Genomic DNA, 21,449 nt, shown 5'->3' with positions numbered 1-21,449 from the left:
TTAGTTTATGTCGATATAACCTGAGAAACTGTCTTAATAATTATTTATTCCTCAATATACAGTACTGTGCAAAAGTCTTGGCAATTTTTTTCATACAAACTTTGTGATAGATTTCTATTTTATGACTTCTACATACAGTGGTGCTTGAAAGTTTGTGAACCCTTTAGAATTTTCTATATTTCTGCATAAATATGACCTAAAACATAATCAGATTTTCACACAAGTCCTAAAAGTAAAAAAAGAGAACCCAGTTAAACAAATGAGACAAAAATATTATACTTGGTCATTTATGTATTGAGGAAAATGATCTGATATTACATATCTGTGAGTGGCAAAAGTATGTGAACCTCTAGGATTAGCAGTTAATTTGAAGGTGAAATTAGAGTCAGGTGTTTTCAATCAATGGGATGACAATCAGGTGTGAGTGGGCACCCTGTTTTATTTAAAGAACAGGGATCTATCAAAGTCTGATCTTCACAACACATGTTTGTGGAAGTGTATCATGGCACGAACAAAGGAAATTTCTGAGGAACTCAGAAAAAGTGTTGTTGATGCTCGTCAGGCTGCAAAAGGTTACAAAACCATCTCTAAAGAGTTTGGACTCCACCAATCCACAGTCAGACAGATTGTGTACAAATGGAGGAAATTCAAGACCATTGTTACCCTCCCCAGGAGTGGTCAACCAACAAAGATCACTCCAAGAGCAAGGCGTGTAATAGTTGGCGAGGTCACAAAGGACCCCAGGGTAACTTCTAAGCAACTGAAGGCCCCTCTCACATTGGCTAATGTTAATGTTCATGAGTCCACCATCAGGAGAACACTGAACAACAATGTTGTGCATGGCAGGGTTGCAAGGAGAAAGCCACTGCTCTCCAAAAAGAACATTGCTGCTCGTCTGCAGTTTGCTAAAGATCATGTGGACAAGCCAAAAGGCTATTGGAAAAATGTTTTGTGGATGGATGAGACCAAAATAGAACTTTTTGGTTTAAATGAGAAGTGTTATGTTTGGAGAAAGGAAAACACTGCATTCCAGCATAAGAACCTTATCCCATCTGTGAAACATGGTGGTGGTAGTATCACGGTTTGGGCCTGTTTTGCTGCATCTGGGCCAGGACGGCTTTCCATCATTGATGGAACAATGAATTCTGAATTATACCAGCGAATTCTAAAGGAAAATGTCAGGACATCTGTCCATGAACTGAATCTCAAGAGAAGGTGGGTCATGCAGCAAGACAACGACCCGAAGCACACAAGTTGCTCTACGAAAGAATGGTTATAGAAGAATAAAGTTAATGTTTTGGAATGGCCAAGTCAAAGTCCTGACCTTAATCCAATCGAAATGTTGTGGAAGGGCCTGAAGCGAGCAGCTCATGTGAGGAAACCCACCAACATCCCAGAGTTGAAGCTGTTCTGTACGGAGGAATGGGCTAAAATTCCTCCAAGCCGGTGTGCAGGACTGATCAACAGTTACCGGAAACGTTTAGTTGCAGTTATTGCTGCACAAGGGGGTCACACCAGATACTGAAAGCAAAGGTTCACATACTTTTGCCACTCACAGATATGTAATATTGGATCATTTTCCTCAATAAATAAATGGCAAGTATAATATTTTTGTCTCGTTTGTTTAACTGGCTTCTCTTTATCTACTTTTAGGACTTGTGTGAAAATCTGATGATGTTTTAGGTCATATTTATGCAGAAATATAGAAAATTCGAAAGGGTTCACAAACTTTCAAGCACCACTGTACATTATCGAGTCAAAATGTTACAAAAAAAACATTTTAGAGTTCCATTCTTTTTTTTCCCCTGGCGCAAAATTAAACGTTACAGAAAACTAAAAGTTTGTAATATGTCTGAGCAGCATATTCCATAAGAGAGCACTTTTCAGATTAAAAAAGAAAACATAATGAAGGCTACTGGAAAATTTTTGGTGTAAAATGAAGACGCGAGTGTGACAAAGTGTCCAGAAGAACTGTGGCTGGTTCTGGTTCTGTAAGATGCTCAGTAAAACCTGCAGCTCATTTTTGCATAAAACTGCACTCACTGGACCTGAGACTATTTTTTTTTTTAAAGCAAAGAGTCGTCTCACACCAAATATTGACTTTGTTACACTACCGTTCAAAAGTTTGGGGTCACCCAGACAATTTTGTGTTTTCCATGAAAAGTCACACTTTTATTTCCCACCATAAGTTGTAAAATGAATAGAAAATATAGTCAAGACATTTTTCTGGCCATTTTGAGCATTTAATCGACCCCACAAATGTGATGCTCCAGAAACTCAATCTGCTCAAAGGAAGGTCAGTTTTATAGCTTCTCTAAAGAGCTCAACTGTTTTCAGCTGTGCTAACATGATTGTACAAGGGTTTTCTAATCATCCATTAGCCTTCTGAGGCAATGAGCAAACACATTGTACCATTAGAACACTGGAGTGAGAGTTGCTGGAAATGGGCCTCTATACACCTATGGAGATATTGCACCAAAAACCAGACATTTGCAGCTAGAATAGTCATTTACCACATTAGCAATGTATAGAGAGGATTTCTGATTAGTTTAACCCTTTGGTGACTGACCCCTTGAAAATGGTTCCTCCAGGAACGATGACATTTCAGTTGTCAAGACAACGGAAAAACTAAAATACAAAAACAGAAAGATACGTCACAATGCTCTTGTGCACAAAACAAAATGCTCTTGTATTTGTATTTGTATTTTAGTTTTTCCGTTGTCTTGACAACTGAAACGTCATGGTTCCTGGAGGAACCATTTTCAAGGGGTCAGTCACCAAAGGGTTAAAGTGATCTTCATTGAAAAGAACAGTGCTTTTCTTTCAAAAATAAGGACATTTCAAAGTGACCCCAAACTTTTGAACGGTAGTGTATATTGATTTATTATAGCTTACTGTTTATAGTACTTTTTAATGTTGAAACATTTCATTTCATTATTTGTAAGCCATTTTTGGTCGACAGCATTTCTTTACGTGTGCCTAAGACTTTTTTTTTTTTACAGGACTGTATATACAGATCTCTCTGTCGTTTCAGCAGTGTTCTTAATCCAGATAGAAAAGTCAGCTTGACCACAGGGTTTTCTTCTCCCGCTGTTGAGTTTATAGGGAAATAGCTGATAGTCATATCAGTTGCTTATGTAACTTTATTTTACTCCTGTGCATTTGATGCACAGTGTAATTAGGCGGCTCTGTTGACTCGAGGCAGTCGCTTTTCCTCAGCAGGCTCAGCGTCTTCCATTTTAATGAACTACAGAACCGTAGCAGGTAGTACAGCAACACTAGCAGATAGTCTAACACACACACACACACACACACACACACAGAGAGCTTAACGAGGCCTGGAGAGAAGTGCACTGTGGAACATGTGGTGCTGCTGGCACTGGAACTGAGGAAGGGATCTGACTCAAAGCAGACATGTTTGTCATCTTTCTGTTTCTCTTTCTTTCTTTCTTTCTTTCTTTCTTTCTTTCTTTCTTTCTTTCTTTCTTTCTTTCTTTCTTTCTTTCTTTCTTTCTTTCTTTCTTTCTTTGCTGCCACTTTCCCTGTTCATTGAGACAATATTTATTCCTGAATTATGTGTTTTGTTTTGTTTTGTTTTGTTTTAGATGTTGAAATGTGAATCATTATTCTAAACAGCAGTTATACTCTGTAAAACTTTATTTCTACCTTAAAGCTAGACGGCCTTTCGATTTCACAACATCGGTGAAATTTAGTTCCGTCTGAAATGTGGTCATTGTGATATCTGTTTATTTCTGTAATATCTCACGAAATATCAGGCCGTTCTGTTCTGTGGCTGGGAAGTTATTTAATTTGAGGGGATTAAAGCAAATAATGTGCATGAAATCATTCGCTTTGCGCAGTCAAGCAGACAGAGGAAGTTCGTGTGTGTGTGTATGCGCAGGTTTAGCTTTGAGCGTACACTGACAGTTCCATCATTCTGTCGCTAAACGAACAGCTGATCACACCGAGGTGCTCGCTGAGTGCCGATATTTATTAGTTTGGTCCTGCGTTTCCTTTCCTTCGTACAACCCCGATTCCAAAAAAGTTGGGACAAAGTACAAATTGTAAATAAAAATGGAATGCAATAATTTACAAATCTCAAAAACTGATACTGTATCCACAATAGAACACAGACAACATATCAGATGTCAAAAGTGAGACATTTTGAAATTTCATGCCAAATATTGGCTCATTTGAAATTTCATGACAGCAACACATCTCAAAAAAGTTGGAACAGGGGCAATAAGAGGCTGGAAAAGTTAAAGGTACAAAAAAGGAACAGCTGGAGGACCAAATTGCAACTCATTAGGTCAACTGGCAATAGGTCATTAACATGACTGGGTATAAAAAGAGCATCTTGGAGTGGCAGCGGCTCTCAGAAGTAAAGATGGGAAGAGGATCACCAATCCCCCTAATTCTGCGCCGACAAATAGTGGAGCAATATCAGAAAGGAGTTCGACAGTGTAAAATTGCAAAGAGTTTGAACATATCATCATCTACAGTGCATAATATCATCAAAAGATTCAGAAAATCTGGAAGAATCTCTGTGCGTAAGGGTCAAGGCCAGAAAACCATACCTGGTGCCCATGATCTTCGGGCTCTTAGATGGCACTGCATCACATACAGGCATGCTTCTGTATTGGAAATCACAAAATGGGCTCAGGAATAATTTCCAGAGAACATTATCTGTGAACACAATTCACCGTGCCATGCGCCGTTGCCAGCTAAAACTCTATAGTTCAAAGAAGAAGCCGTATCTAAACATGATCCAGAAGCGCAGACGTCTTCTCTGGGCCAAGGCTCATTTAAAATGGACTGTGGCAAAGTGGAAAACTGTTCTGTGGTCAGATGAATCAAAATTTGAAGTTCTTTATGGAAATCAGGGACGCTGTGTCATTCGGACTAAAGAGGAGAAGGATGACCCAAGTTGTTATCAGCGCTCAGTTCAGAAGCCTGCATCTCTGATGGTATGGGGTTGCATTAGTGCGTGTGGCATGGACAGCTTACACATCTGGAAAGACACCATCAATGCTGAAAGGTATATCCAGGTTCTAGAGCAACATATGCTCCCATCCAGACGACGTCTCTTTCAGGGAAGACCTTGCATTTTCCAACATGACAATGCCAAACCACATACTGCATTAATTACAGTATCATGGCTGCATAGAAGAAGGGTCCGGGTACTGAACTGGCCAGCCTGCAGTCCAGATCTTTCACCCATAGAAAACATTTGGCGCATCATAAAACGGAAGATACGACAAAAAAGACCTAAGACAGTTGAGCAACTAGAATCCTACATTAGACAAGAATGGGTTAACATTCCTATCCCTAAACTTGAGCAACTTGTCTCCTCAGTCCCCAGACGTTTACAGACTGTTGTAAAGAGAAAAGGGGATGACTCACAGTGGTAAACATGGCCTTGTCCCAACTTTTTTGAGATGTGTTGTTGTCATGAAATTTAAAATCACCTAATTTTCCTCTTTAAATGATACATTTTCTCAGTTTAAACATTTGATATGTCATCTATGTTCTATTCTGAATAAAATATGGAATTTTGAAACTTCCACATCATTGCATTCCGTTTTTATTTACAATTTGTACTTTGTCCCAACTTTTTTGGAATCGGGGTTGTATATAACATAACGTCTTTTCTTCTCACTTTCTTTCCGTTACTGTAGTCAGTCTTTCACGCTTCATTCGCACACTCGCGTCCTCCATTTTTCTCTCCTGTTTCAAATTTGTATCCCACAATGCCTTGCGTGAACGGGTAAAGCCCAACACGTGATGCATGACGTAGTATCTTGTATTGGGTCATGGTGAAGCAGGAAAAAATAGTGGAGAATTTAGGGCCATGTGGCCTTAAATTCATTAATTGTTCTATTTAAAAAAAAACTAATAAAATTGGAAGTCTGTGATTCAAATTCTGTGGCTTTCAGTCCATTAAACAAAAATAATTGGGTGTTGGGAAAATTATTTTTATGACCTACACTTGAAAAATCTGGAAGGCAGTCTACCTTTAAATAATATTGGCTGGTGTTGAGTGGTATATCAGATATATATTCCATTCAGCTAGCATGATATTGAACGAGTCGAAGATGAGTAGCTGAATGTAATACATCTGATAGACCATGAAAAAAAGTGAGCCAATATTATTATTATTATACATACACTGTCTTCATATGAGCATTCTTGAAGGCCAACACTAGCTTAACCGCGAGTCGGTGCCGTCAGCGCAGCAGTGAAGTCACCTTCCAGCCGGTGTAGCGTTCATCAGTACTGTTAGCGAATGCTAATAAAGCAGTCAAGCCAGTGCTATTGAGAGCTACAGGCTAACGACCAAGAAACTAAGCTTTCTGTCTCCAGACTCTTCTTTCACGCTGCATGCTCGCTACAGTATTTTTCACTCAGACTTAAGTATTCATTTCCCTGTGTAATTTACTGAGTTACTTTTAAAATCAACATCAACATCTACACACAACGGAGCGACCTGGCAGCCAAAATTCTCTCAAAATCTTCTGTATTTAACGCAGCAAACCTGGCAGCCATGTTTGTTTACAAACTGTCACAGTCACTCATAAGCGCAGAAGTTTTACATCTCCGACATGTCTCTTTTCCAGTTTTTCGATGTCCGTTGGTATGTTTTTCTCTTGTAAATATGCGTGAGGAATATATAATGAAGTTTTGGGAGTCTTTCAGGTGTTCAACATGTCTTTCTCTTTCCCGGCAAAGAAAGAAATGCTTCTGTGCATGCACAGCAGAAAACTCTCATTAGATATTTGTATCAGCGCCGATGTGTGACGTCATATTGTCTTGACAACCGTGCAATATCGTAAACCATATTCAACACTCATTCTCCATTGGGTAGAGTGACGTAATACACGTAGGATAAGCGATATGCTAACAATATTGCATGCTATCAAACCAAATGAATGAAACCCGCTAGAAGGGAATAAAACACGTTTTTATTCCATCGAAAAAGTGTCCTGTATGTAAAATAATTGATGATATTTAATGCAAGCGGGTTTTAGACGAACTCGTTTTTCTTCATCTCATCTCATTATCTGTAGCCGCTTTATCCTGTTCTACAGGGTCGCAGGCAAGCTGGAGCCTATCCCAGCTGACTACGGGCAAAAGGCGGGGTACACCCTGGACAAGTCGCCAGGTCATCACAGGGCTGACACATAGACACAGACAACCATTCACACCTACGGCCAATTTAAAGTCACCAGTTAACCTAACCTGAATGTCTTTGGACTGTGGGGGAAACCAGAGCACCCGGAGGAAACCCACGCGGACAACATGCAAACTCCGCACAGAAAGGCCCTCGCCGGCCACGGGGCTTGAACCCAGACCTTCTTGCTGTGAGGCAACAGCGCTAACCACTACACCACCGTGCCGCCCTAGCAAAGCCGTCATCAAGAAATTATTTTCAACACAAACACATGTACAAGTGTTATTGGCATCCCTGGAAATGAAATGATAGTGAACACAATGTACGGTAACTGAAGCATGTTTCCCGGTTAAATCGTACAGTATTTTTGAGTTGATTGGAGTGTGTAGGAACTTTCAAGCTGTAATCCATGACTTCCTGATAAACTGGGGAACAAATATGAGGCGACACAGAGGCCAAATTCCCTCAACATCAACATGGGAAAGATAAGAGACACACAAACCAAATGAGGGAGAAGTATGTTGACCTTCATAAGTCAGGGGATGATTATTAAACAAAAAAAAGCTACTCGCCTGAAAATGTTCATTTCCTGTGTCCTGTTAGGGCAAAAATACACTACCGTTCAAAAGTTTGGGGTTACTTTGAAATGTCCTTATTTTTGAAAGAAAAGCACTGTTCTTTTCAATGAAGATCACTTTAAACTAATCAGAAATCCACTCTATACATTGCTAATGTGGTAAATGACTATTCTAGCTGCAAATGTCTGGTTTTTGGTGCAATATCTCCATAGGTGTATAGAGGCCCATTTCCAGCAACTCTCACTCCAGTGTTCTAATGGTACAATGTGTTTGCTCATTGCCTCAGAAGGCTAATGGATGATTAGAAAACCCTTGTACAATCATGTTAGCACAGCTGAAAACAGTTGAGCTCTTTAGAGAAGCTATAAAACTGACCTTCCTTTGAGCAGATTGAGTTTCTGGAGCATCACATTTGTGGGGTCGATTAAATGCTCAAAATGGCCAGAAAAATGTCTCGACTATATTTTCTATTCATTTTACAACTTATGGTGGTAAATAAAAGTGTGACTTTTCATGGAAAACACAAAATTGTCTGGGTGACCCCAAACTTTTGAACAGTAGTGTAAAAAAAAGTGGACATCAGCTGGAACTGGTGCAAACTTGCCTGGAAGAGGAGTCAAGTTTATTTCTCTCCCATGTACAGTAAGGAGGAGGGTAAGAGAGGAAAAAAAATCCCCAAGGATCACTGTTGGTGAATTACAAGGAAAAGTAAAACCTTGGGGTTTCCAAATCTCCATCAGACTCCACCTCCATACCAGCAGATTATTTGGAAGGTTCCAGAAAAAAAAGCCTTTTCTGTCAGTTAACCACAAACGTAAACACCTGGAGTTTGTGAAACGCTACGACAACTTTGACTGGAACCGTGTTCTCTGGTCTGATGGAACAAAAACAGAGCTTTTTCCCCCAGTAAACACTCAATCTGAGTTTGGTGTAAAAAGCAGGATGGCTATAATTAAAAAAGGACCCGATCCCAGCTGGAAAATATGGTGGAGGTTCTGTGATGTTTGTTTTGGGGCTGTTTTTCCTCCAAAGGCCCTGGAAACTTTGTTAGGGTCCATGGCATCATGGACGCCATGAAATCCCAGGACATTTTAAATCAGAATCTGGCTCCTCTGTATTTTTGGAAACTAAAACTGGGTTGTCGTTGGATCTTCCAGCAGGACAATGGTCCGAAGTCCAAATCAACACAGAAATGGTTAGCACAGAATCAAGCTTCTGCCCTGGCCGTCTCAGTCTCTTGACCTGAACCCCAGTGAAAACCTGAAGAGGAGAGAGCACAAGAGAGGGTCGAGGACCTTGGATGATGTGGAGAGATTGTGTAAAGAGGAACGGGCTCAGATTCCCTGCTCTGGATCTCCAACCTTGTAGAATGTTACAGGAGAGACTCAGTGCTGTTTCACTGCCAAAGGAAGGGTATACAAAGTATTAAATGCAGGGGTGCCAATAATAGTGGCTCATTTTTTCAGTGTGAGATGAAGCGACTTCACTAAAAGGTGGATTTTTTTTTCTAACCCCATCTCATCTCATCTCATTATCTCTAGCCGCTTTATCCTGTTCTACAGGGTCGCAGGCAAGCTGGAGCCTATCCCAGCTGACTACGGGCGAAAGGCGGGGTACACCCTGGACAAGTCGCCAGGTCATCACAGGGCTGACACATAGACACAGACAACCATTCACACTCACATTCACACCTACGCTCAATTTAGAGTCACCAGTTAACCTAACCTGCATGTCTTTGGACTGTGGGGGAAACCGGACCACCCGGAGGAAACCCACGCGGACACGGGGAGAACATGCAAACTCCACACAGAAAGGCCCTCGCCGGCCACGGGGCTCGAACCCGGACCTTCTTGCTGTGAGTCGACAGCGCTAACCACTACACCACCGTGCCGCCTCTTTCTAACCCATTTTACTAATATTTACAAGGGGTACCAATAATTATGGAGCGCACTGTATATATACAGCTGAAAATCTCCTCATGTTTTGTTCTTTTGTATTGCGTGATCGAGGACTAAAGCCTGCATTTCCTGTAACTCTCAGCTCAACCGTGGCATCTGTGGTGTGATGACCTTGATTTGACCTTGCGAAGTGAACGCATCGGTTTCCTTGAAAAAAAAAACAACAACAACAGGTTTTTTTCTGAGTTTTTTTTTTTTTCATCATCAACTTATGACTTTAATCTCACGGAATTTCTGAGTTTTTTTTCACACAAGTGTACGAGTTTCTAGTTTCAGACAAGATCTGAGTTTTTTTTATCATTAATTAATTTACAACTTGAATCTTGAAAATTCTGAGTTTATTTATTTATTTTTTTTTTTTTCTGAGAATATTACCCCCCTCCCCAACTGCATTTGTTTTACCTACAGTAATCCTCGTATGCTGTCATATGTCAGTAAAATAAAAAAGCAACAACAAAAACAACAACAACAACAAAATATCTATATATAATAAGCTGGCGTTTTCACTATGACTTGGTTTTATTACTTTGTAAAATTGAGATTTTTGTTTATTAATACTTTATTAATTGCATTGCATGTTTTTTTTTTGTGACATGACCTTGGGTGTCTTGAAAGGCGCTTTTAAATAAAAATTATTATTATTATTATTATTATTATTTTTATTAATACTAGTGTGGGTTGGGCCGGGTTCTTCGGCTGCATGTCTATCTATTTACTTATGAGTACCGTGTCATTGTTTGAACATTAAATTGTTGAAATTGATGTTTCATGAAATCGAAGCATCTAAAATCCCTCATTCGTACGACGACACATTACACACTCCACTGGCAGAGCGTTAGCGTTAGAGAATAATCGCATAAAGACGAATTTTAGACTCAGATTTTGCCTCGCTGCTCTGTTTGTCACCTTCCATAAGAGAGTCAATAATTCTGTCGTGATTCACGTTCCCTCAGGCCGTGACATACTGTGTAACATATTGCGTCCCCCACCCATGATGAACTCCAATTACTGACTTCACGCTCATTCTGAGAACTGTAGTGTTTGGTTTGTGACCCGAGCTTCCTTTTCGGCTCACGGGAATGATCTGGGGTTTTTCTCTCAGTGTGTTACGCGGAACTCGACGTGTCACGGTTATAAAGTATTGTGGGTGATTAACTGTCATGTACATGACGGTGAAAAATGATGCGATTGTCTCTTCTGTTGAGTTTATTCCTCATATGCAAATTAATATCCAAATCAACGTCGAGAGCTGTTTACATTAATAAACAACCAGAATATTATTCTTATTATTATTATTAAACTTCTTATTTGTACAGTATTACAGTATTCATTACTGTGAACAGGTCTGAACTGCGTCCACATTTTTGGTACTCTGTATTTGTCTAAAACCTTTATTTATTTATTTTTGGAATTGCTTCTTGGGTTTCTATCTATCTATCTATCTATCTATCTATCTATCTATCTATCTATCTATCTATCTATCTATCTATCTAATTGCTGTTGTTGAAAATTTTTTTATTTGTAATTACTTCTTTTTTTAACATTTCATTCACTAAATGTGACTATATGGACATTTCTCCTTAATATGTAAGGTTTTTTTTAACTAACTAACTAACTAACTAACTAACTAACTAACTAACTAACTAACTAACTAATTATATAATTATATAATTAATTAATTAAACCTTTTTTGTAATTACTTCTTTTTTTTTTTTACATTTCATCCACTAAATGTGACTATATGGACATTTCTCCTTAATATATAGTTTTTTTAAACTAACTAACTAACTAAATAAATGTTAAACCTTTTTTTTTTATAATTGCTTCTTGGGTTATTTATTTATTTATTTATTTATTTATGTTTTACATTTCATCCACTATATGTGACTATATGGACATTTCTCCTTAATATATTTTTTTAACTGACTGACTAACTAATTAATAAACAATTTAATTGATTAATTGTTCAAAACTATTTTTTTTTAATTGCTTCTTTTTTTTTTTACATTTCATCCACTAAATGTGACTATATGGACATTTCTCCTTAATATGTAGTTTTTTTAAACTAACTAACTAAATAAGGGCGGCACGGTGGTGTAGTGGTTAGCGCTGTCGCCTCACAGCAAGAAGGTCCGGGTTCGAGCTCCGTGGCTGGCGAGGGCCTTTCTGTGTGGAGTTTGCATGTTCTCCCCGTGTCCGCGTGGGTTTCCTCCGGGTGCTCCGGTTTCCCCCACAGTCCAAAGACATGCAGGTTAGGTTAACTGGTGACTCTAAATTGAGCGTAGGTGTGAATGTGAGTGTGAATGGTTGTCTGTGTCTATGTGTCAGCCCTGTGATGACCTGGCGACTTGTCCAGGGTGTACCCTGCCTTTCGCCCGTAGTCAGCTGGGATAGGCTCCAGCTTGCCTGCGACCCTGTAGAACAGGATAAAGCGGCTACAGATAATGGATGGGAAATAAATAAATAAATTTTAAACTTTTTTTTGTAATTGCTTCTTGGGTTGTTTTTATTTTAATTTTTGTATTACATTTCATCCACTAAATGTAGGAGAAATATGGACATTTCTCCTTAATATGTAGGGTTTATTTGTTTATTTATTTATTTATGTTCTTGTTGCTGAAAAGTTTGGTTTTTTTTCACTGATTCTCCTGCCACAAATACTGCTCAGAAAATTGTGGCAGTCACTGCACAAAATTCTCCAGAATCCAGAGCTGGTTTTGTTTCGCCCGGATATTTCAATCTCTGGCCTGTATACAGCCTGATGAAATCCGATGAAATGTTCGGAACTCTCCGATCATGGCATTGTTTAACAAGGAAAAAAAATCTCCAGATTCTTGAAAAAAAATAATTCAAACCCTTTCTCCGTCGTGTTCTTGGTGTTTTGGCGCAGTGAGAGCGCCACATGAGGAAGGACAGGAAGCAGATGGTAAAGCTGTACATTTTCCGACACAGGAAACTCTTCAGGAGAGAGGAGATTACACTTGGTGGTTTCTCAGTAATATGACGAGATGTGTGTGTGTGTGTGTGTGTGTGTGTGTGTGTGTTTTATGTTGTTTTTTGTCTTATTCACTTCTCAAAAAAGAATAACGAGAGGCCGGAGATGGAATGACTTTATTGCTGCTGTTTATAGTGAGACCAGGAATTAACTTGTTTCAAGGACATTATGTAACTGTAAACAGATAAAAAGTACAACTAGTTTTTTAATAAATTATATATAGAGAGAGACTTGACTAATTGCTGCGGTATAAGAGGAATAAAGCACTTCAGGACGCGCTGTTCTTGGAAAATAATCCACTTCAGGCTGCTAACAGTGAGTCCACTTCATTGCACTGCTGCCTCGTTGATTATTTTCCTCTAACAACGTGACACGGAGTGTTTTGTTCCTTAAAAAAATCTTTGTCCAGTGTTGCACTTTCAACTGTATTGATCCACACTGTGTGTGTGTTTGGAATAAAACTTTGTGTCCTGTTGTGCATGCTTCAGTCACGTACTCCTAAACCTTCCTTACCAGTGTGTGTGTGTGTGTGTGTGGCTTGGTTCCAAAGGGTGCGGTGAGGGAATGAGGGGAGGGTTAATGATCAATCCCATGCTCTCTACGGGTCGAGCTCTGAGGAGAGAGGGCATGGGACCGAACAAGGTCAGTTTGAGAAAAAGAGGGAAAGAGTTTTCTGAGAAAGCAAGCTGGAATTCTCTCTCTCTCTCTCTCTCTCTTTCTCAGAGTCCGTCTCCTACACACCCGACATACAGTGCATACTCCACTCACCCACTGTAGTGTGTGTTTCTTTCAGTTTCACTCAGACCTTGAGAAAGTCCTGGTCTTCCCAGAATTCTTTGTAGTCTGCTTATCAGGATCCAACAGGAAGTGGCTCAGGTAATAACTAACAGGTAACAGGTGATAAGTAACAGGTGATAGCTAACAGGTGCTGTGAGCGAGCCGCTTCGTTTTAAGCTCAGTTTAATCATTAATGTTGTAGGAATGTATTTTTTCTTTCCTGTTGCGAAGTCACACTTCAGTATTTCCCCATACAGAAGCCAGAAACATCACACGTGTTTAACGTGCAAATCATCGTCGGGATTTTAAATGCTTCACGTATGGAATTTTACAAGCATGCTTTTTAAAAAAATAATTTTTTTAATGTGGATTGTTTTCTCAGACGTGATCACGCTATTCACCTGGTGTCACACGGTTCCTTGTGTTGAAGAGCAGTTTCAGGGCCGAGCGTACGGAAACACAGCTTCACATGTAAACATTAGAAAAAATAAGATGGAAAAGAAAATGCAAAAACCAGTACCAAATGGTTAGCATTCTAACAACAGACATAAGGAAAGTTACGTGAGAGACTAACCTAAAAAACTTACTTCATTTCCTGTTAAATCTATTTGTACACAATCACACAACAGCTGTTTCCCATTGTAGATCTGTTTCTTGTTGTGTCTTTTTGCAGGATTAGAGCTGTGTTTACAGTGAAGTCATGTGCATTCCTGTGATTGTACATTAGCTATTTCGCCCTCTGCTCTCTAAACAATGCAATTACAGCTTGGAAAAACAAAGATTACGCAGTTTAATAATCATAATAATCATGATTATGAATGAGTGAGTGAGTGAGAGGGTGAGTCAATGAGAGAGTGAGTCAGTGAGACAGTGAGTGAGAGGGTGAGTCAATGAGAGAGAGAGAGAGAGTGAGTGAGTGAGTGAGTGAGTGAGAGGGTGAATGAATGAGTGAGAGGGTGAATGAATGAGTGAAAGAGTGAGTGAGTGAGTGAGTGAGTGAGTGAGTGAGTGAGACAGTAAGTGAGTGAGTGAGGGTGATTGAGTGAGACAGTGAGTGAGTGAGTGAGTGAGTGAGTGAGTGAGACAGTAAGTGAGTGAGTGAGACAATGAGTGAGAGGATGAGTCAATGAGTGAGTGAGTGAGTGAGTGAGTGAGTGAGTGAGTGAGACAGTGAGTGAAAGAGTGAGTGAGTGAGTGAGTGAGTGAGTGAGTGAGTGAGTGAGTGAGTGAGACAGTGAGTGATTGAGTGAGTGAGTGAGACAGTGAGTGAGTGAGTGAGTGAGACAGTGAGTGAGACAGTGAGTGAGACAGTGAGTGAGTGAGTGAGTGAGTGAGTGAGTGAGTGAGTGAGTGAGACAGTGAGTGAGTGAGTGAGTGAGTGAGTGAGTGAGTGAGTGAGTGAGGGTGATTGAGTGAGACAGTGAGTGAGTGAGTAAGTGAGGGTGATTGAGTGAGACAGTGAGTGAGTGAGTGAGTGAGTGAGTGAGTGAGTGAGTGAGTGAGTGAGACAGTAAGTGAGTGAGTGAGACAATGAGTGAGAGGATGAGTGAGTGAGTGAGTGAGTGAGTGAGTGAGTGAGTGAATGAATGAGTGAGTGAGTGAGTGAGTGAGTGAGTGAGTGAGTGAGTGAGTGAGACAGTGAGTGAGTGAGACAGTGAGTGAGACAGTGAGTGATTGAGTGAGTGAGTGAGACAGTGAGTGATTGAGTGAGTGAGTGAGTGAGTGAGTGAGTGAGTGAGTGAGTGAGACAGTGAGTGAGTGATCGAGTGAGTGAGTGAGACAGTGAGTGAGTGAGTGAGTGAGTGGGTGAGTGAGTGAGTTAGTGAGTGAGACAGTGAGTGAGTGAGTGAGTGAGTGAGTGAGACAGTGAGTGAGTGAGTGAGTGAGACAGTGAGTGAGTGAGTGAGTGAGTGAGTGAGTGAGTGAGACAGTGAGTGAGTGAGTGAGTGAGACAGTGAGTGAGTGAGTGAGTGAGTGAGTGAGTGAGACAGTGAGTGAGTGAGTGAGTGAGTGAGTGAGACAGTGAGTGAAAGAGTGAGTGAGTGAGTGAGTGAGTGAGACAGTGAGTGAGTGAGACAGTGAGTGAGTGAGTGAGTGAGTGAGTGAGTGAGTGAGTGAGACAGTGAGTGAGTGAGTGAGTGAGTGAGTGAGTGAGTGAGTGAGACAGTGAGTGAGTGAGTGAGTGAGTGAGTGAGTGAGACAGTGAGTGAGTGAGACTCACTGTCTCCGGTTTCCCCCACAGTCCAAAGACATGCAGGTTAAGTTAACTGGTGACTCTAAATTGAGCGTAGGTGTGAATGTGTGTGTGAATGGTTGTCTGTGTCTATGTGTCAGCCCTGTGATGACCTGGCGACTTGTCCAGGGTGTACCCCGCCTTTCACCCATAGTCAGCTGGGATAGGCTCCAGCTCGCCTGCGACCCTGTAGAACAGGATAAAGCGGCTACAGATAATGAGATGAGATGAGTCTGTTATTCAAATTCAGTAGCTTTTGGTTCACTAAACAAAAATAACTGGGTGTCGGGAAAATTCTTTTTATGACCTACAGTTGAAAAATCTGGAAGGCAGTCGACCTTTTAATAATTTCATAATTTTGTCCTTTCTGCTGAAGAATCTGCCTTATTTGTTGTACAGTTCTTATTTTACGTACAGTTTGTTTTTAAGTTGTATTATTGTATTCTAACTTGTGCTGTATTTTTATGGAGTGATTTTTGGCACAAGAATTTCCTTCAGGATTAATAAAGTTTTATCTTAATATGAAAATGAAACAAGAGTTTATTTTTAATTTAACTAAAGGAAGATTTACACTACCGTTCAAAAGTTTGGGGTCACTTTGAAATGTCCTTATTTTTGAAAGAAAAGCGCTGTTCTTTTCAATGAAGATCACTTTAAACTAATCAGAAATCCACTCTATACATTGCTAATGTGGTAAATGACTATTCTAGCTGCAAATGTCTGGTTTTTGGTGCAATATCTCCATAGGTGTATAGAGGCCCATCTCCAGCAACTCTCACTCCAGTGTTCTAATGGTACAATGTGTTTGCTCATTGCCTCAGAAGGCTAATGGATGATTAGAAAACCCTTGTACAATCATGTTAGCACAGCTGAAAACAGTTGAGCTCTTTAGAGAAGCTATAAAACTGACCTTCCTTTGAGCAGATTGAGTTTCTGGAGCATCACATTTGTGGGGTCGATTAAATGCTCAAAATGGCCAGAAAAATGTCTTGACTATATTTTCTATTCATTTTACAACTTATGGTGGTAAATAAAAGTGTGACTTTTCATGGAAAACACAAAATTGTCTGGGTGACCCCAAACTTTTGAACGGTAGTGTAAGTTGATAAAGAATAGGAAAATAAATATTGTATCTCTGTTGGTCATAAAATTTTCTTCATTTATTTTTTATTTATTTAAATATCGTGGAAAAATTGCATCGCGAAATGAATATTTTGAATCGGGTGAATTGTTACATGCCTAGGAGTAAATGTTGGGCGCTTAATGAAAACCCTGATATTCAGTCGTACGGTTCTTATACAGTGAGTTTATCAAGCTGAGTTTACCCTTTCTCCTACTTTTCTTCTCTTTTCTTCTCAATGAAAGCTCTCTTCACGGATTGATTCTCATTTTCAGCTTCCTTGATGCTCACAATCACTTTTTGTTCTTTAAGACCGTCTCCTTTTTCTCTTTAATCTTTCAAAGCTGTCGTCCTGCTCTCTCTCTCTCTCTCTCTCTCTCTCTCTCTCTCTCTCTCTCTCTAAGTTATTTGAGGAATGTCAGGTCTTCATTTCAGCATAAAGACAGGAATTACACAGCAAAGAGCTTAAGTACAGTCTAATTGCACATAATAAGGATAATGAAACTTGTGTCTCGCAGAATTTCCCTGTCAATTTATTGAGTGTTTCATGACACACACACACACACACACACACACACACACACACACACACACATTACGTGTTCTACTTCCAGACCTTCATTTACTCAGTTCCAAACTCTACAGAGCTCATTCGCACGTCTAAATAGTGAGTCTGTCGTGATCAATCAAGGAAGATTTTTGGTGAAAAGTCAATCAAAGGAGGAAGATATATGTACAGTATAACGTTCTGTGTGTGTGTGTGTGTGTGGTGGGGTAAATGATGTCACAAGTTTGGATAAAAAACGCTCTGGAGTCAATCTGAAAATAAATTGCATAAGTAAGAACGAACAAAGGCAGTGAAATGCTGTAAAACAAGCCATCTTAATTTTGAAATATATTCTGAATATACAGTCTTGTACAAAAGTCTTAGGCACGTAAAGAAATGCTGCAGATGAAAAAAAAATGGCTTAAAAGTAATATAATGAAATGTTTCAACATTAAAAAGTACTTGCAACGCCAATCACTTGTACAGGAAGGGACAGAGCAGGCTATACTTCCTTAAGAGGCTGCGGTCCTTTAACATCTGCAGGAAACTCCTGTGGATGTTCTGTCAGTCTCTGGTCACCGGTGTCCTGTTTTACACCGTGGTGTGCTGGGGGGGGCAGCACATCCAAGAAGGACACATCCAGGCTGGACAAACTGATCAGGCGGGCCGGCTCTGTGGTCGGCATGAAGCTGGACTCTCTGGTGACGGTGGCAGAGAAGAGGTCTATGGACAAACTAACGTTCTGTGTGTGTGTGTGTGTGGTGGGGTAAATGATGTCAATTTGTCCCCCCAATCTGTCCCTCTGAGCTACATGTTGGTCCTGGGATTGAGATGCTGGCCTCTTCTGCTCCTCGGACCTGCTTGATCCATCCTGGTGCCCTGTGTCTGGTCGGAGTTTTATCGCATCGCTCCTGTGAAGGACGGCCCCATGAGGACAGTTGAGGGATATACCTGGAGGACGCTCTGGACTCTTACAGTAATGCTTTTATGGCTGAGGACTACAGTTGACTTGCTAACTTTAGGACTGCAGTTATCATGAACAGTTTTGCACTCAAGTTTCCATCAATGAAGAGTTTATAACATCAACGAAACTGTCCTCATGTTAAAACTGTTAATGTTATAGTAATGCTGTCTGTTGCCCAAATGAGGATGGGTTCCCTTTTGAGTCTGGTTCCTCTCGAGGTTTCTTCCTCATGTCGTCTGAGGGAGTTTTTCCTTGCCACCATCGCCACAGGCTTGCTCATTGGGGATAGATTAGGGATAAAATTAGCTCATGTTTTAAGTCGTTCAAATTCTGTAAAGCTGCTTTGCGACAATGTTTATTGTTAAAAGCGCTATACAAATAAACTTGACTTGACAAACTACTGAACATCATGGACGATGCCAGTCACCCTCTGCACACCATCATCAGCAACCAGAGGAGCCTGTTCAGTGACAGAATGCTCCTTCCCAAGTGCAGGACGAACAGACTCAAAAACTCCTTTGTCCCTCACGCCATCAGACTGTACAACTCCTCTCTGGGGGGGAGGAGGGGTAACAGGAGGACAGAGGACAGGAAGGAGCAGTAGCCTAGCCTGACAAAAAGCAATACCGGACAATGTGCAATATAATGTGCAATATAAAGTGCAATATCTCTCCTGCTGCCCCCGTCCCCCTTTTTTTCCTCCTCCCCCTTTCCTCTCTTCCCCATATCTTATTCTTTTTATATTTGTATATGTAAATACTTAATTTATTTTAATTTATCTAGAAGTTTTTCCTCTATTTCTTTTCTCTGTTTATCTGTAATGATGCTGCTGGAATCTTAATTTCCCTGAGGGAACCCGCCCAAAGGGATCAATAAAGTCTAATCTAATCTAATCTAATCTAATCTAATCTAATCTATAAACAGTAATCAGTAAGCCGTAATAAATGAATATAACAAAGCCCATATTTGGTGTGAGACGACCCTTTGTTTTAAAAAAACAGACAAACAATAGTCGTCTCAGTGATTGCAGTGAGTGCAGTTTTATGCAGAAATGAGCTGTAGGTTTTACTGAGCATCTTACAGAACCAGCCACGGTTCTTCTGGACACTTTGGCTGTCACACTCGCGTTTTCATTTTGCACCAAAACCCAGCAGCCTTCATTATGTTTTCTTTTTTAATCTGAAAAGTGCTTTCTTATGTAATAAGCTGCGCAGATACATGCATGTGAGCCTTCGTCCCGGTCTCAAACCTCTGGCCGACTCAAACAGGTTTTCCTCCAGAATTGCCCTGTATTTAGTGCCATCCATCTTTCCTTCAATCCTGACCAGCTTTCCTGTCCCTGCAGATGAAAAACATCCCCGCAGCATAATGCTGCCACCACCATGTTGCATTGTAGGAATGGTTTTCTCGGGGTGTTGGGTTGGCGTTTCCCATAATGGCCAAAAAGATCAAGTTTAGTCTCATTTGACCAGAGAATCTTCTTCCATGTGTTTGGGGAGTCTGCCACATGCTGTTGGGCAAACTCCAAATTTGTTTTCTTAAGCAATGACTTTTTTTTTCTTCTGGCCACTCTTCCATAAAGCCCCGCCCACTCTGTGGAGTGTACGGCTTAAAGTGGTCCAATGGACAGATACGGCCATCCCCGCTGTGGATCTTTGCAGCTCCTTCAGTGTTCTCTTTGGTGTCTTTGTTGCATCTCTGATTAATGCCCTCCTTGCCCCGTCTTTGAGTTTTGGTGGGCGGGGCTTTCTCTTGTCAGGTTTGTAGTGGTGCCATATTCTTTCCATTTTGCTATAATGGATTTAACGGTGCTCTGTGGGATATTCAAAGTCTGGGATATTTATTTTTATAACCCAACCCTGATCTATACTTCTCCACAGCTTTGTCTCTGACCTGTTTGGAGGCTCCTTGGTTTTCATGTTGCTTGCTTGGTAGTGTTGCAGAGTCAGGGTCCTTCCAGAACAGGTTGATTTATACAGACATCATGTGACACTTTGATTGCACACAGGTGGATCTTAATCAACTAATTATGTGACTTATGAAATGAACTGGTTGGAGCAGCTCTTATTTAGGGGTTTCGTACGAGAGGGGGTGAATACTTATGCACACTCCAGATTTCTGTTTTTTTTCATCTTAATTATTGTTTCTGTCACAATAATTTTAAAAAATTGCACCTTTAAAGTGGTAGGCATGTTGTGTAAATCAAATGGTGCTAACTCTTCAGAAATCCATTTTAATTCCAGCTTGTAATGCGACAATACAGGACAAACACCAAGGGGGATGAATACTTTTGCAAGACACTGTATATTCAAATATTTCATGAAATTAAAATTTCTCTCTCTCTCCCTCTCTCTAGCATCTATCCCTTTCTTTGCGTGTGAACTGAAAACTGTGAAGGCGTACAAGAGGGGTTTCTTCTGCGAAGACCCGAGCATCACTTACCCCTACGTGGAGAGGGAGGCCATCCCGGACAGCGTGCTAATCACAGGAGGAATCATCATTACGGGCCTAACGGTGAGACACACACACACACAAAATCTGATCTGCTCCAGTGCTTCGGCAACTGCTGCCAGAGATGATATCTGTTCAAGGAACACCCAGAACAACAGCTTAATGTCTTTACCTGCTGCTTCCTGTTGTTCGATTTGTTTTTGTGTTCACGCTAAAAATACACGTCTCTATTTATACGCAGCCAAAAATTCTGTTTGGCAAAAAAAAAGAAAAAGAAAAAAAAGAAGGCATTTCTACGTCACATGTCAATCATTTACTCATTCAGTACAACCCCGATTCCAAAAAAGTTGGGACAAAGTACAAATTGTAAATAAAAACGGAATGCAATAATTTACAAATCTCAAAAACTGATATTGTATTCACACTAGAACATAGACAACATATCAAATGTCGAAAATGAGACATTTTGAAATTTCATGCCAAATATTGGCTCATTTGAAATTTCATGACAGCAACACATCTCAAAAAAGTTGGGACAGGGGCAATAAGAGGCTGGAAAAGTTAAAGGTACAAAAAAGGAACAGCTGGAGGACCAAATTGCAACTCATTAGGTCAATTGGCAATAGGTCATTAACATGACTGGGTATAAAAAGAG

General features: G+C 40.3%; 1 protein-coding gene across 1 annotated transcript in view; it reads left to right on the top strand.

Annotated features, from left to right (window-relative positions):
* ppap2d (phosphatidic acid phosphatase type 2D) overlaps positions 1-21,449 on the top strand; it is a 109,944-nt gene that overhangs the window by 71,339 nt on the left and 17,156 nt on the right. Inside the window, exon 2 of the mRNA XM_060942477.1 lies at positions 20,700-20,857. Coding sequence (XP_060798460.1) covers positions 20,700-20,857 — 158 coding nt within the window. The remainder of the gene's footprint in view (positions 1-20,699; positions 20,858-21,449) is intronic.

The sequence above is a fragment of the Neoarius graeffei genome, chromosome 16, assembly GCF_027579695.1.
Source record: "Neoarius graeffei isolate fNeoGra1 chromosome 16, fNeoGra1.pri, whole genome shotgun sequence".
NCBI lineage: Eukaryota > Metazoa > Chordata > Actinopteri > Siluriformes > Ariidae > Neoarius > Neoarius graeffei.
The sequence above is the reverse complement of the archived record's forward strand: the minus strand, read 5'-3'. Positions and strand labels throughout refer to the sequence as shown.